This window comes from Phlebotomus papatasi, chromosome 3 (assembly GCF_024763615.1).
Source record: "Phlebotomus papatasi isolate M1 chromosome 3, Ppap_2.1, whole genome shotgun sequence".
Lineage (NCBI taxonomy): Eukaryota > Metazoa > Arthropoda > Insecta > Diptera > Psychodidae > Phlebotomus > Phlebotomus papatasi.
The window spans coordinates 62,767,277-62,784,706 of NC_077224.1; the positions used below are offsets into that span (position 1 = coordinate 62,767,277).

Genomic DNA, 17,430 nt, shown 5'->3' on the forward strand with positions numbered 1-17,430 from the left:
TCGTTGGACTTTTGCAACTAACTTTACTGCAACTGCATCCATATAAATAATACAAAATAATGTCATTGGATAGAACATATGTACAAATACTCCATTTTTGTTCTATATTACACTCATCGAATTGGGAAACAACAGCAAGAGAAAATGTTCTGGAGATGTGTGTATAATAACAGGAAGAGACAGAGTGTTGTGGAAAAGTTAAAAGCAATTTCCACATCGCTAAATTGTGATTTCTCTATTACAATGATTTTTCTTTTGTATTTCTCCACAACAGTTGGGCGTTGTATTCTTGGAGCAGGGTAAAGCGTCACAGGCTCTGGCGTATTTAGATAAAGCCCTCGAATTCGATCCAGAGCACGAGCAAGCACTACTTAATTCAGCCATTCTGCTGCAGGAGTTGGGACGTGTCGAACTACGGAAGATTGCACGTGAACGACTCTTGAAACTTTTAGCAATTGATGGTTTGTACTTTTTTCCACAATCCACTTTCATGACCTCCTTTCATGTCTCAGAATACACTCAGAGAAATATTAAAATTGAAATTCTAAATTTATTTTTACATTATAAAAGTGCATTTTACTAAAAAAAAATTACAAGAAAAATTATAAACCTCATCATCATCAAAACATCCTAATATTTTTAATTTTCCGACTATGTTCAATCAGTATGGAAAATCATACAAAATAATTTTGAGTCAAACGATAAATAATTCAAACAATTTAGTGCACTATAGGGGAATGTTGGCATGGTTCGCACAGAGTGAACCTTCAAACAACGCAAATTTTCTCTTTGCTTCCAAAGTGCTAGTTCGTCATTTCTTAGCCATAAGATAGATAATTATTAAGCTCATGAGACGAGATGAGAAATAGTATGTCAGCTCTTTGCAAACAAGGAGAAAATTCACATCGTTTGAAGGTTCACTCTGTACGAACCATGCCTACATTCCCCTATTTTCTACTTGAAACAAATTAAATTTTTAATACTTTTCTCGCGTCAACAACTAACAAATTGCTACTACTAACAAATTTAGTTTTTTACAAACTTTACTTATTCTCTCATTTCCTATATCATCGTTGATAAAAAGACATTTGCACACTGAGAAAAAATAGTCTGCGATTAACTTTTTTTGTTATAACTTTAACACTTTTTGGGTGTAAAAATATATCAGCAATTTTTAATGCTAATTTTACACCTTTTAAGGGTAAAATCAACATTAAATAAGGGTAACTTTAACCTGTAATACACCTAAAAAGGGTAATATTTACACCGTTTTCGGATTAATACTGCAGGGTAAAATTAACATTTCCGGAATGTTATTTTGACTTTTTCGGATTTCTCTCAAGTGCAGCTTATTAAGTTTTTAAGAATTTTTAAGCCACCGCTGATCTAAGTGAACTATTTTCTGTCTGTTTAGAGGACAAAATATATTTTTATCAAAAAATCATGTTTTTGTTTTTAGGTCACTGGTGACCCACTGGTCCTTAAATGGTTCATTAAAAGCTGAGACTAATTTGTTAATAACAATTTGGTGATGACTAGTGATTCCACTCGTCCTTAATCTTAAGTATAGCTCTATTAGGATAAAGTAAGAACTTTTTTTGGTTTCGTAAAAGAAAAGACACCTTGCACTCACGAGATAGAGCTCCTCATGAATTATATTAGGGTGGAGTAACCACTTATCGCCACTTTTAGGAAAAAGTGAAATTAACTGTATTATAACTTTTGACCCCTTATTATAAGATAACTCAAATTTGACAGAAAGTTACTTAGATATATTGGCTCTACATTCGTCAAAACAAAAGTAAAAACTGATTTTTATTAACAATGCAAAAATAACCACTTCGTCGCCACTTTTTACCGCTTTTCGCCAGTTCTGTAACCACCTCTCGCCACCCATTTGGAAAGGTTCAAACTCGATTATTTTGGGTAATATTATCCAAATAATACATTCAGCATTTCTTTTTCATTATGATCACCTTATTATTATTCACATTAAATGATTTTTCTTCACTTTTATTTGAGAAATCAAATTATTAGACTATTGCAGAAAGTAAACAAAGCAGATTTGATAATTAAGAATCTACGAAGTGAAGTTAGTGTCGCCTATTGAAAAGCAATGGCGACAGGTGGTGAATCAATTTTAGAAAATGACCACTTTCCGCCATGGCTCATTTTTACATAAAAATAATATAAAATGAAACATTAGCTAACTAAATACAAATTTTATGTATTCACCGAATGTAATTCATTGTTCAATAGATAAATTATTTATTCAAAATTGTAAATTTTGTTCGTTAAAAGTTTCATGACACTAACTATATTTGGTAAGAAATATTGGATTCGATGCACTTGCTTGAAATATTCCTCTAAAAAATGCTCAAACATTTAAATTCCAAACAAAAAAAATAGTGTTTTTCGACTCTATAAGCAATTAGAGTAGTAGAGATGCAAAGAATTTTACGGCTAATTTATTTCACAAATAATGGAAAAATTGCGATTTCAATATAAGTGGCGAAAGTGAGGCACTGCACAGTGGGGCCGTTGCGGCCAAAACCTATTAATTTTTTAATTTTCATGCCCAAAAATGAATTCAGAGACCCGAAATTACCTATATATGACCTTCTTGCCTCAGAGTTAGGGTTTTGACCACATTTTGTATGGAGCGGCCCCACTGTGCACTGGCGAGAATCAATCTACCGTCCTTCCTTAAAATGCGTGCCCTTCTCTCTCTGCCTCGCCTGATGATAACTGGATCATCTGGTTACCTGGTTTCCCTCTTGACAAGGCTCGGCTAGGGTTCAAGGATACTTAGTGCCTAGGGCAGAGCAAGATCTTTTCTACCGCCCTCTTTTTGTAAAAAGAATTGCCCTCTATAACTCTCTTCCCCGTGAAGCACATAGCTCTCTACGGGTAAATCAAAAACATTTCCAATCTGGGATTTTTCCTTTTTTGCTCTTTTGCCTATTGAACATGTACTTTCTTCTTTATTTGTATTTTTTTTCTTTCCTTTATTGAATTCTTTTTCTTGCCACGCGACTGTAAGAAGGTTGTATCCTACTTGTTGTGGATTTTTAAAATAAATTAAATTAAAATTAAGAATATTTTTCACATAAGTTTTGTATTCATGGAGGTTCACCATCAATGTGATTCATAAATTACAAGAAAATTTATATTTGTTAATAAATAAGGTATTTGATGAATGAATTAAGTATTTGACCTTTAAATTTTAATCCATAACTAGGGGAAACTGGGGCACCACCAAACACGGGGTACCACCAAACACTGCGATTTTTTAATCGGATATTCGACTTCAGAGGATAAGACCTATAGGAGTTTATAGGCACTATAGGGATGCTTGTCCACTGAAGGAATGGTCGAGATAGTCCAAGTAGTTTAGATATAAAAATTAGTGTTTGGTGGTACCCCGTGTTTGGTGGTGCCCCAGTTTCCCCTAAGTGCTGAAACAATTTTGGAGTACTTATAAATTTAGTCCATTTAATCCTCAAAAATTAGTGCCGAACATTTTTTCGGTCATGGGTATGTAGTGGAAAGTGCCCATGCTTTACACGGTCCCAAGCTACATAATGACTATTCTTTTCTATGTTTCTGAATAAATGTGACTCTACAATATATTTTAAAAACCGGACACTTTCCTCTAGTTTTTAAAATACAGGTGCGATAAAGTCACATTTATTGAAAAACATAGGAAAAATTTAATCATTATAAAGCTTGGGACCGTGCAAAGCATGGGCACTTTCCCTTATGCACGAAATATTAGCCTGAGCTATCTCTAAAATACATCCGCAAATTTAAAAAAAATCGTAACAAGCGTTTTTTAAAGAAACCAAAAAAACATGGTTTAGGACGGGAAGGAAATTTTGGTCGACTTATAAAGGATTCCCCGAAAACCGGAAGTTCGCATCTCTTACTTGTCTGTAGCTAGGTAAAAGGTTTACAGACAGAAAAACCGAATATTTAAAAACATTTAGGTCATATGGGTACTTTAGCGATTCATTACTAGGTGTGACTGATGCAGTCAGATTGAAAATTTCAAGGCCTTTCCAAAATGTCTAAATTTAACCAAATCGGTTGAAAAATAGGCCTCTAGAGCCGTTAAGACCTTCAAAAATTCAAGATGACGATTTTGACCTATCAAAATCATCATCTCAAAATCAAAGATCATATCAAAAAGAAAAAGAAATCATAGGAGCTATTTACAAAAAAAAAAACAAAAACATGATTTTTATAGGGATGGAGGGGGCAGTAGCAAAAAGGAAAAGACTCTACCAAAAAGGAAAAATGGAAATAATCCCTTTTCATTGAGGGTCACCGAAGGCTGCAAGCTAATATCTCTTTCCGTTTAATCTGCATGTCGGCGATAAGTTGAAATTCAAAGCTCATTCTGCTCTCTATTTGAGTCCAAGAAAAAACTACAAAAAGTGTAATTTTGTTCTGTTAAGATTTAAGAACTAACTACAGATTTCTAATAAATTTTTAAACTGTCACAATTTTCAAATATTTTCTTTCATTAAGGATTTACGCAACTTTAATTCTATTTCTGTTTTACTACCTTCAGAAATTGAAGGCCAACACAAGTTAACTAGAGTTAAAATCGTATTCTAAACTCTAAAAGAAATTTAGTTTACTCGGTAAGGTTAAGGTTCATTGCGCAAGCGATTGAATCACCGATGACCCAAGATATTTTTTTTCCTTCGGCTATCTAAAGTTATATTTTACTGCTAAAAAATCAGAAAAAAATTGATCCCAAAGTTTTGATTTTATCATCCTCAAGGATTATGTTTGTCAAAAGAACTTCACCCGTGCAAAAGTTTACGAAGTCTTAATAGAATTTTCGTCAAAACAATTAATTTAGCACACGTTTTATCAATAATTTTCTATAACTGCAACTCTTGACTTTGCGGAGAGCTCAAACTCGTAAATTATAACAATAATGTCAAACATAGAGAAGGGTAATAAAAAAAAATCGTTAATGTTTCATTTGTTGATTTATTAGTTTCTACACCATAAAATAAAGTTTTATTGTGACTTTTTTCCATAAATTTTCTATTTTTCTTTCTAACGTCTTAAGTGAAAAAGTTATGATTACAAAATGAATTCGCGCCTTCAATTCATAACAAACGAGGAAGTTTTTTTTTTTAATTAAAGGCTTATATACTTAATTAATCTTTTAGGTCAACCTAGTAAAATCTGCAATACTTCATTCAAAATTTATTTTATTTATAACTCTCAATAAAAATGTTCTGCATTAAGAAAATACATTAAAAAGTCTAAATGTTAGGATAATGTAAAGTTTACGTTAATATTTCAATGGGAGGTTGATGTAATCTTCGCTTTCAAGCACTTTTATGCTAATTTTTATTATTTTTGTGTGCAGAAAGATATATAAATCTGAGCAATGTGCATGGAGAAAATGGGAAGGGTGTGTTTATAATTAATTATTCAAACTCCAAATAAATACATTTGGTAAAAGATTCTCTGGTACAAAAGCATATTTTGTATAATCATTGTAGCTCGGAATATTCATTGTAAAATTTCTCTGAGTATAATTGTGTAATAGGGAAGGAAACAAATTGCAAAGCTGAATTTATTTTGTTGGGCTTCCAAAACTTAAGAATCCAATAAATCTTTTGAAAGCCTCACCCTACACCACAGCCACCCTTCACATCTCTCGCCAGAGAATAGAAACACTCATGAACAAGAAGCTGATAATACAATTAATCGTATTAGAGGAATTACTCCTGCAGCTTTTAATTCAATTTCCACGAGTATTTTTTTTTCTCTGGTGATGGGTTTGGGCATGAAATGATAAGCAACATTGGTTTTTGTACTAATGAATACATATATATCTTTTCTCATCCGACAAAACAGATAAAAATGATCGTGTCTTCTTCAATTTGGGTATGTTGGCGATGGACGATAGGAATATTGAGGAGGCGGAAAATTGGTTTAGACGAGCCGTTCATCTCAAGCATGACTTTCGGAGTGCTCTGTTCAATTTGGCCCTCCTCCTGGCAGATGATCATCGACCCCTGGAGGCAGCACCCTTCCTCAATCAACTCGTTAAATACCATCCAGACCATATCAAAGGATTAATCCTCCTCGGTGATATCTACATCAACAACATCAAGGATCTGGACGCTGCAGAAAATGTAATCAGCCTTCCTTCTAATTCTAATTATCGTCAATTTGCCCTAGAATCCTCCCCATGTTACCATACATAACCATATGCTTCTAATCCAATTTTGTGCCTTTTTCCCTGGAAAATACTCCAACATGAAATGTTTGCTTATGGTATGTTTGCACTCTGTTTGCTCCCTCACATCTAATGTAAGCGATTTCCGTTCGCAATTCCCATTCTACTCTTAACTAAACCCCCACATCTCGCACCAGTTGCTATAGCCTAAGACTGCAAACAGCTGAGTTCTGGCTCAACTCAACTTCCTCAAAAGGGTTTTATTTGCAATAATCGCGAATGCTCTTCAATCGATTTGTGCACTGTATTTGCCCTGTCTGATTCACAATTCTCCTCAGCCAAAACGATAAACCACTTGTATGCATCCTTCGCATGTGGAGGTTAAACAAAAAATCTCACCACTTTCACAATGAAAACATTGGGCGGAAAATGTTTTGTAAACATTACACTGTTTTTCAGTTGCATTTTTAAGTGATAACTACTGACCTGAGGTCATAGAAATTCTCATGCTGCATGCAAAGTTACTATTTGTCCAATTGCCTGCTTTAGGAAGAGAATTTCCAAGTTTATTCACTAATGAGGAAATTATCAATTTTTCCCAAGACAAATACCACGCGCAACTAATTTTAGATAACAAAAAAAACCAATTTAATACAAATTCGAAAATAACAAATCGATGTATTCACAATCGGAGTTTTATCTAACAGTGTCTGGGCTAAAAGATAAACAACTATTTGCACAAATCATACTAAACATTCTTTCATAATAAAATGTTGGAAAAAATTATAAAAGATTACATTAAGAAGCTGTCAAAGCACACTGTGAGAAAAAAAGAGGCTCCGATTAACTTTTTTTCGTCATAACTTTAACACTTTTCGGGTGTAAAAATATTTCAACATTTTTTAATGGTTATTTTACACCTTTTGAGGGTAAAATCAACATGAAGAAAGGGTAACTCTAACCCATAATACACCTACAAAGGGTAATATTTACACCGATTTCGGATCAATACTGCAGGGTAAAATAACCATTTCCGGAATGTTATTTTGACATTTTCGGATTTCTCTCACTCTCAGTGTAGTTATTCAGTCATGTCAGAGATTTAATTCGATAATTCACAGCTGGAGTTTGATTCTCCAAAAATGTCTGGTCTAAAAAGTAAATGAAACTCTCTTTGCACAAAATATCGTTGATTCTGAAAGATTTCAAACTTAGTTTAGAATTTTTAAACTAAATGTTTACACAAAGTTGGGGAAATTTATGAAATACCACGCTTAAAAGCTATTAGAAAAGTTATTCTGTGATACTAAGGAAATCATCATGGAACAGGAATATTATGATATTATGAGGTTCGTGATTTTGGTTTTCCTTACTATAAAGTAAAGACTGAGACACATTGAGTCCAAACAGAAGTAGATTTTGATTCTCCAATAGTGTCTTGGATAAAAGCTAAATGGAACTCTATTTGCACAAAAAGTCGTTGATGTTCAACGAATTCAAATTCAATTTCAAATTTTCATACTAAATTTTCGAACAAGGTGGAGCAAATCACACTAAAAAGCTGGCAAAAGAAGTTACTCAGTCAGTGATTATGGACTGATTAATTACTGGGTCAAGAACAGTAAACGTAGTTGTTCTGTTTTTATCCTCGCAACAGTGTGAAGACCGTCACATTTTGACACTTGAGCACTTCGAAATTCGAACAGTATGTAACTTCCGCCACCTTACGAAATTATTAAGAAGTAAGAAAGTCTATTTTTTGGATCTTCAAATGGATTTTCGAATTTTTCAAGATCTATTTCTGTACGAAAAGATTGACGCTCGAGATACTTTAAAATTCGAACCGAAAGTCCATAGACACTATGCGGATGAAACGAGAACTAAAAAGATTTTTTCTTGCTCAGAATATTGGAACAGGAATATTATGCTACATAATGTAATGCTACAACTCCGATTGTAAGCTCCAATTAATTGAAAAATCGTTTTTCGAAAATTCGATGTAGAATATATTTTCAATTTCGATAAAATCCAGTATGTTGTTATTGAGGTTAAGAGCTTTCCAATTATCTTATCATTCACAAGTAGAGCTTAAAAAATTTGAAGATTTATTTGAAGAGCCAAAGAAGAGACAGTTTTACTTCTTTATACTTTCGAAGATGGCTGAGATACATCCTATTCGAATTTCGAAGTGATCAAGTGACAAAATGTGTTAGACTTCCCTTTGTTATACGGAAAAACACAAAACAACTACGCTTAATACTTATGTCCTATTATTTAATCACTGCTAGACTTTTAGTGTAATATTTTATAAAAGTTCTCCACCTTGTGCGAAAATTTAATATGAAAATTTGAAATTGAATTTGAATTATTCGAACGTGAACGACCTTTTGTGCAAATAGAGTTCCATTTACCTTTTATCCAAGACACCAAGGGAGAACCAAATTCTACTTGTGTTGGCACCCAGTAAAGACTTTGAAATTAGAATAGAAAGTCTTGAGACACTACGCGAATAAAACGAGAACTAACAATGTATTTTCCTTAGCTTTAGAAATCTATTTTCGAATATAATTTGTATTAATTGTCGCTTTGAATGCTCAGAATATAAGAATAGGAATATTATGTTACAAATTGTTAGAAAATTCGATATCGAATATCTTAGAATTTCCATTTTCAATTTCGAGCGGTTGTAGCTGAGAGCTTAGGTCAAGAACTTCCCAATCAGTAGGTAACACTTTGCCCTCACTCTATCCTAACCCGAGCTATAAAAAAATATATATTTTTTGACCGGACCGTATCTTCGAAGTTTATGTAGCGATTTCTATTAAATTTTACTTTTTGTTGTATTTGAGATCAAGATCTTTCTGACAAAGGATCGCATCCGTCCCCAGTCCACTTCAATGTACCCCGGCTCTTAATGTATCGAGATCATCGAGATTAACGGGACTCTGTTTCCAATATTTATTAACCGATATCAAAGAACTTTTTTTCTTTTATTGATCTTCTTTACTCAAGCAAGCTACATATAAAAAATCTTAAAAAATGACCAGTGATAAGCTCAAATAAGCTTATGATAGCTGAGATTCTGTACAGCAGAGGCGTGCAAGAACCGTTGAAACCGAATAAACGTCAAATGAAACATGTACGTCAATGGTCAAAACGCTACTATAACAAACTTATTTTGACGTTAATTCGGTTTCAACGGTTTTTGCACACATCTGCTGTACAGTCAACCTCGGAGCCCCTTTTAGCCCTTTCTCAGTCTCCAATTAGGTAGAGCTTCAAGCTTTCAACGCGTTCAGAGCTTTATCCAGTAAGATAACGTGACAAGACTAAAAGATTTTATTGGGCCTGAAGAATGTTTAGAGCTTAGACCCTTTTCTCTTTTAAATATCCATTATCATTTTGAGATTAACTCTTAATATTTCATTGTAACGCAACCCCCCTCGTCCATTTAAGAATTCCCAAAATAATATTTTAATCAAAAATTTGACTTATACTGTCTTTTTAATAGGTAATAAAATGATTTTTTTTTTTCAAAATAATCTTCTCAGTGCTACAAGCAAATTCTGCAGCTAGACCCAGTCAACATTCAGGGACTCCATAATCTCTGTGTAGTGTATGTTGAACGAGGAAAACTACTTCAGGCTCAGGCATGTCTGAAGCATGCACATCGTTTGGCACCAACTGAAGACTACATCCTGCGACACCTCCAGATTATTCAATCTCGAGTGTTGCGTCTGAAACAGGCTCCTGGAACTGACAAAGAGAAGGAATTGGCCTTCAGTGGTTTCGATCCTCGGGAATTTGGTGGAGAATCGAAACACCCTGATGATGAGGATGTTGCATCTGAAGTGACCAGCAATGTATTAGGCATGGAAACAACAATGGGTCAGAGCCTGGGTGGTATCGGACGGAGTAAAGTGGTGCTCATTGACAAGGATCTGATAAGTGAGTCCAAGACAAAGGCGAAACCCCTTGTAAGTAATACCAAGTATAAAACTGTCAACAGCAAGGGTTGATTGCACTCTTGGCACCTCCTCCACGTCACTCCAAGTGATTGTGGCTGGAGTGAAGCTTTCAATCAGAGCTGTGGAATTTACTTTTCTAACTTGTAAGCACGACGATTTAGCTAAATATTTGTGCTACAGCACATTTGCGTCGACCATGACAGTGATTTTTGTATTAAAATATTAAAATAAGAATTTGTACAAGCTAATAGAGATTATTTTATTGTCTAAGGCTTTTGTCGATTAAAAAATATATATTAGATGTAATCAATGGAACAGAGAGACAACAAAAAGGACGATCTCAGAAACAGGTGAATTGTAAGAAAAGTTTTTCTTAATATAAAATTTACCTTACAGACCACTCTAACACTATCAAGTCATAATTTTCCCAGAAAACCACTATTCGAGAAATAGAGAGAATCATCTTTTAGATATTTACTCGATTATAGAAAATTCTTTGGATAAATTTGGTAAAGAAAAATATCCTGCATTCCAGGCTGCGCATGGACATAATTTACGTGAAAATTCTCTGTAGATTTCAATCAAATTTCCTTTTGACTTAAACTCAAATTAAAAGAGAATTTTTATACCGAAATAATTTTATTGGTTTTATTCCGCGTAAAATTTCACTCCAAGTGGCTATATTTTTACAAATTAAGACCTGAAATTATTTTTATTTTTTATATTTTTGTCTTTTGATGGATAAATAATAAAACAAATGACCTACTAATAGTGTCTAAAATCCCATCATTGAAAAATAGGCCACGCCCCTTCTAGTATTTTCAATCGATACAGCAAATATTTCTATTTTTGCAAAATTTCTTTCATAATTTGTGAATTGAAATGAGAACGATAAACCTAAGGGGTAAAGAGCATTTGTTATCACAGAATTCGCTTTTCGTTAACCATTTTTAATTTCCATAAGGGAACTGAAAGTCTGTCTCTCATTACAGACCCCAATAAAAAAAACCTTCAATAAAAAAAAATAAGAGATGGCTGAAAAACGTTATTGGTCATATATAATAAAGGGGGCTTGATTAGAAAAATTAAGAGCGGGGTTTATTTATGCAAAATAAATAATAAATTTATTATTATTTATAGTTTCCAAATACAGGACACTGTATTTGGGAACTCTAAAGACAAATTTTGCGAATAAAAGCGATCAAGGTTCAATTTCAATTTCAATTTTTTTATTTAAAAACACACAGTAAAAAAATATTTCGTATAATTGTTCGTAAATATTTGTGAATTCCTATTGGGAACTTACAAAATGCTCGTTAATCATATAACCCACTAAAAAGTTCGTAAAAGTTTGTACTTTTTGTTGTCAGAAAATGGAATATCAGTCTACTTTAACTTGTTCTTCTCTTTATTTTCTTTTTCCAACATTTCGGTCCGAACGATCCGAATTTTTCCGAACAATACGGTCGAATCAAATTATCGTATACCATTTTGTACTTTTTCATAAACCTTGGCCTCAATTCTAAGATCAAGATCAAGATCAAGAAAATTTCAGAATTTTGGTATTCTGAAATCAAAAAATCAAGACACAAACCATGTGGATATTAAGATTTGTAATTCTGAAACCACTATTTCAAGATTTCAAGAAGTCGAATTTCTGATTTCTTGGAATAATTCCAGGAACCTCTTCGGGTACTTGGAATTTTCAAGATACTAACTATTTGATGTTTCATACAGAAATTGCTCTTAATGAGGTACATTTTTATAAAGGAGGGTTTAAAAAGAAAAATTATCTATGAAAAATACTGCGATTGATCTTGCAATTTATTCGAAATGATACAGATACATATTTCTATATGTTATATTGAACTACAACATCATGAGAATACCTGCAAAAAAATCACATCTTGGATAAGCATTTCAAGGTTTATCACAGATTATCAGTTTGATTTGCACTTTCTGTTTATCGTCCCTGATTTATTCTGTAATACGTCCTATATAATTAATTTTCCTAATTCTCAACAAAAATCTCAACAAATTCAAGAGAGGAATGAAGATATTTGTCAAAAGTGATATTTTGTTAAGTGTGAGAAAGCTTGAAATCTTGGTTCTTAGCAAAGACACTTTAAGTTCAGTAAATGCTTCGGGTCAGAATATGAAATCTTGATCTTGGAAATATTTGACAGCTTCAAATTTTGATCTTCAATTTGGTCTCAGAATTGAGACCAATGTTCGTAACTTAAGTAATTTACGAGGGGTTTTTAGTTCCTTTACAAAATGTATTCGTACATTTTTGTTCGTGTGACAAAACTTTACAAACAAGTGGCAAAATCTTACGAACTTTTTTGTGTGTTTACGAACATTTGCGAACGAGTTTGTAAAAGTTTGTAAAATAACAAAAACACTTGTCAAGTGCTCATTTTACGAACAATGTTTGTGAAAAAATTACGAACTTTTACGATTTTTTTTGTGGGTTATACAATTTGCGTATGCGATTGATATAAAACGGAAGATGTAATTATTTTTTGAATAAAAAATAGTAAGGTAATATTTACAAAGGGAAAATTTGAAAGTTTAAAATGATTACTGTTCAATTTTGTGTTTCTTACTAACCAAAATTGAATATCTTGTAGCTTATTTTAAATTTAATTCTTGGCGATTTACAAAATCAATAAAGAAAATTTTTTTGCATAATAAATGTCTATGCGCAGCGCCTAATTTCCAACCTCTTCCATTTTTAAAAGATTTGTTTGGAATAATGCTCACCAATTTATGTCACAGAAATATTTTGTCTATTCTCATTGCCTCATTTATCAAATAAATTTCGTAAAATTATATTTTGTAGCATGCGAAAAATCAGAAACACGTAAATGACCATCCTTTTAGCACTAACATTAAAATAAAAAAAAACTCCAAAGCAGGACAATGACAATCCGCTCCAAGTAATTAATATGGGATGTTATTAAACATCAATTTTCACACTAATTTTATTCCCACCTGTATTTTTTTATCACGCAAATACAAAATTATTAAATTACTGTAGTTAAAAGTCAAAAAAAAACTTCATTGATGCAGTTGAGTGACAAAAGTGGATTATTTTCACATGAACTGTGCATGTTGGATAATTTGTATCCATTAGCACCATTTTTTGTTGCTATACAGCTCAACTATCAGTCTATCTTTGGTAAATTACTAAAATTTTGTAGTCATTTACCCAGTCATTTTTTTTGCACCCTTAGCGCACATTTCCAGTGAAAAATTTCCCATGCTATTTCAAAGAACTTTTTGCCAGTATCAATTTTCAACGACTAAAAAAATTTTTTGGCAGAGTTTAATGGATAAAGAAAGCCATTCATGTGTGTATAAAAATTTAAGGATCTCTTTTACTACTTGACTTTTTTTTTACGGGAAATCGATATCATTAAGAGATGCGGTATAAATCGACAGACATCTCAATTACTGAGGAAAATCTATACTTTTGAACATGCATTAATCCTTCTTGGGGGGATTGAGATGGTGAAAAGTGGATTATATTTTTTACACAAAAGCACATAAATTCGATTTATGAATAAAATGGAGGCTTTCGATATTATCAAATTATGTTGGTTTATGAAAGAAAATTCAATATCGAAAGGAGATGTAAAAAAATCAATACGAATTCTCTTATGATTCTCTAATGAAGAATCAAATACAAACAAAAATGAACGTTGAAATCAACTTCGGCTAAATGCACAAGGAGTTCGAAAATAAATATATTTAAAAAAAAAAGAAATTAAAAGAAGAAAAAAATCTAAAGACTGTTTTCTCGAGAGAAAAAAAGCGAAAAAATCTAAATATATATTTTAATAGCGAGTGACCTAAAATAAGTTTAAATAAAATATTAGAGAAAATTAGTGTGAATATGGAAATAATGTCGTAAAACTTGTAATATTTTAGGCATAGTAATGTTGAAAAAAGAAATAATACAAGTCCCCATAAATAGATAATTTAGATTAGACAAAATATTAAATGTTTCATTTTTTTTTTTGTCATGTTGTATTTTAGAGAATATAAGATCCAAATGATGACCTGAAGAAAAAAATTCCTTTGACAAATCACACCATATAGAATTTTTGATATCGTGTCATCCTTGTGCTTCACAAAATTGACAACAAAATTGTTGGAAAAAAGTGATAAAATTATCCATATTTATTTTTACTTTATTAGACTTTAGTTCATTACTGTAACATTTTGTTCCTTAAACTACTCTACTTCTGAGATTATTATTTTGTGATGCTTAATCTAACATAGTGCAAAAGTTTAAATTTAATTATAATCCTTACTTAGCTATGCTACTGAAAGAAAATTCATTTACCTCTAAAGGTAGTGTCACGTATAAGATTAATGTTAAGGGTGAGATAAGACGGAAAGAGAGGTATATAGTATGCTAAACTTTAAATTGAAAAGTACACATGTTAGAAAGAGTGCGTACTAGGAGAGTAATTACGATCAGAAATATATTAGGGGAAAGCGCGCTACCTTCGGACGACTCAAGCTTCGGACAATTCAATTTTTTCTCTATGTTCCTTATGGATTTATTCCATAGCTCTTTTCTGACATTTTGAGATATTGGACTAGCTATTAAAGTATAATATTATTGTGGGCCAAATTCACTTATAACACATTAAAAAAAATGATTTGTGCGAAGCATAAATCGTCCGAAGGTAGCGCGTTTTCCCCTACTGCTCGTATTAATTGTTTTTTTGAACTGTCTGAATCATCTTACAAGCAATTCGAACAATTTTCCATGCGTGCCAACTGTGTTTCGATCAGTTTTCGAGGGGTTCCACGCCTGCCAACTTTGTACGCAATTGTCCAGTGTAAAGGAGAGGCAAGACAAAACACTTGCTATCTACTTTTGCCATTCTTACCGTGGTGTCATATATAGGATTAATATTAATACTTTCTGAACTGCACGAATGGGAAAAAAGATAGCAAATGTTTTATCTTGCTTCTCTGTCGCATTTATCAACTACGTACAAAGTTGGCAGCCATACAATCGCTCGAAAGCTGACCTAATCACAGTTGGCATGCATGGAAAATTGCTCGAATTGCCTGTTATACGATTTAGAAAACAACTAATAAGAACAGATCTGTTTTTCCTTTTGTTTTTTTTTTAGTTTTATTTTCTGTTCTTCATTTGTATTTTGCTTTTTTTCTCTTTTATTATGTACACTTTTCTTGTATAAGAGGGCATGCCCTACTGTTTAATCAATAAATGTAATAATAAATGTAACAGTAATATCTTACTCATCGTGTTACTCCAATAGAGTGTACTCTTTCTAACACACGTATTTCTCCATCTGAAATTTTGCATACTATACATCTCTCTTTTCACCTTTCTTCACTCTTAGTATTAATCTTATATGTGACATCCTTGTAAAGCATAAAAACAAATTAAAATAAGAGTTCTGTTTCTTAACAAGTTAAAAAAAAGTAAATAAAATTGATAAATTGTTGAAGAAATTTTATAATTTCAATACAATTTAATTTATTTAATTTAAATACTAATAACCTCTTCAAAAAAAGAGACCCAAAACAAAAAAAAACTTTCCTATTTTTGATATCATTTGCAGACTCGTGTTTTTGCAGAGCCTTAAGTGAATGCCATAATTTTAAATGAGCTTTTTTCATGTTCCTCTTAAAAAGTCCAGCATAAAATGTACAGAATATCGAGTGGAAAATGCTTTTAAATTCTCAATTATTCATAAAATTGCTGAGAGCGAAGAGATCTTCTTATCACAAAATTTCCTTCATCCTTATCCATGCAATTTAATTACCTTAAAATTGAATGAGTGTATTTTAGGAATGAATAACTTGAATTGCAACCTCCAATCAATTTGATCAATTTACATGATGCCAAGAAGTGTTTAGTGTGAGGAATAAATTTTTGCCACCATCTCCAATAGTTGTGTATATGGGGAAATAGTTTGGCAAAAGTGCTGGGAGGAAATTGATGAAAAAGCACAAGAGAGGAGAAAAGTGTAGCTATTGGACCATGATAAACAGAGAGTAAATATTTATACGCTTTGAAAAATCATTATTTCTCACTATATACCCTCCAGTCATTTGCAACATCAATTCAACACTAGGCATCCCCATTCCCCATTCCCAAAAAAAAGTTCACAAGAGAAATTGCACAGGACGCCCATTTCATAACATTAATTTGAACGTTAAAATAAAATATAGGGGATGTTTGGGTAAGGCTTCAAACATGTTGCAAAATAGCGAACTGAAAAAGCCACCTACCTATTAACTTCATTGATGATCATTAATAATCTTTATCAATGGTCTTGAAGTAAGGATTTTGACATAGAACAAGGAGTTGGGGTTAATGAATAAAACCGCAGTCTGGGTTAACCATTGTCAAATAGGTTCTGCGCTCATTATTATTATTAATCGTATCGGAATATACTTATTACAATTCAATCATTTGTTGTATATCCCGTGTTGGAAGAATCTGCTGATCGTAGATCGCCCAAGAGCGCCTTCCCAGTAATGTGGATGCTTCTTCCATGCTCCCGGAGTTTGTTGGGCAGAGGCGGTGCATTTTTATTACGTTATATCACAGTGAAAATGTCTTTTTCTAGACATTCAGATCTTTGCAGCGGGCGGGACTCGAACTCACAACACTGTGAGTCAAGCCGGGGATCGATCCGCTCAAGAGCCAACGGTCCCTCTGCGCTCATAAAAAATAGCAGAGGATGAAGCAGTTATGTACAGCTCATTTTTCCCTCAACTTGTTTTTCCAAAACGTACAGTTGAATATGAATAATATTACTTAATGGTCTCTACATCATACACCCCAACGAGTACCAAATGCTAACCAATTTCAATTCAGCTAAAAACATATGTATTTTCAGCTGAATTCTGCTAACCTTAAAATCACACTTCCAAGACAGTGCCATTTTCATATATTTGGTTATCACTTTTTGTGCGAGAGCTGCTGATCGATTCAGCAAAAATATGCTAAAAACGCTGCTTTTTTACAGGTAATTGTGCTCGCTGGAACCAAACGGAGTTTTCGTACACGAAGTGTCAGTTCGAACAAGTCAGTTATCATCTATCAGTTATTCGAATTGACAAAACTAGTACAGTTCAAAAAAATAGTGTGTCACATATTCAGAAATCTATAAATCCTTACAAAAATCTATAAGCGATAAGTAGGAGAGGGTGACGTATTTTCAAGCATTCATGACTTAGAATAAC

At 32.7% G+C, this 17,430-nt stretch overlaps 1 protein-coding gene across 1 annotated transcript in view; it reads left to right on the forward strand.

Moving 5' to 3' along the window:
- Positions 1-13,960, forward strand: part of LOC129807130 (protein O-mannosyl-transferase Tmtc3) — a 325,993-nt gene extending 312,033 nt beyond the window's left edge. The window contains exons 9-11 of the mRNA XM_055856176.1: positions 275-461; positions 5,890-6,170; positions 9,766-13,960. Coding sequence (XP_055712151.1) covers positions 275-461; positions 5,890-6,170; positions 9,766-10,233 — 936 coding nt within the window. The 3' untranslated portion in view covers positions 10,234-13,960. The remainder of the gene's footprint in view (positions 1-274; positions 462-5,889; positions 6,171-9,765) is intronic.
- Positions 13,961-17,430: the final 3,470 nt, after the last annotated feature.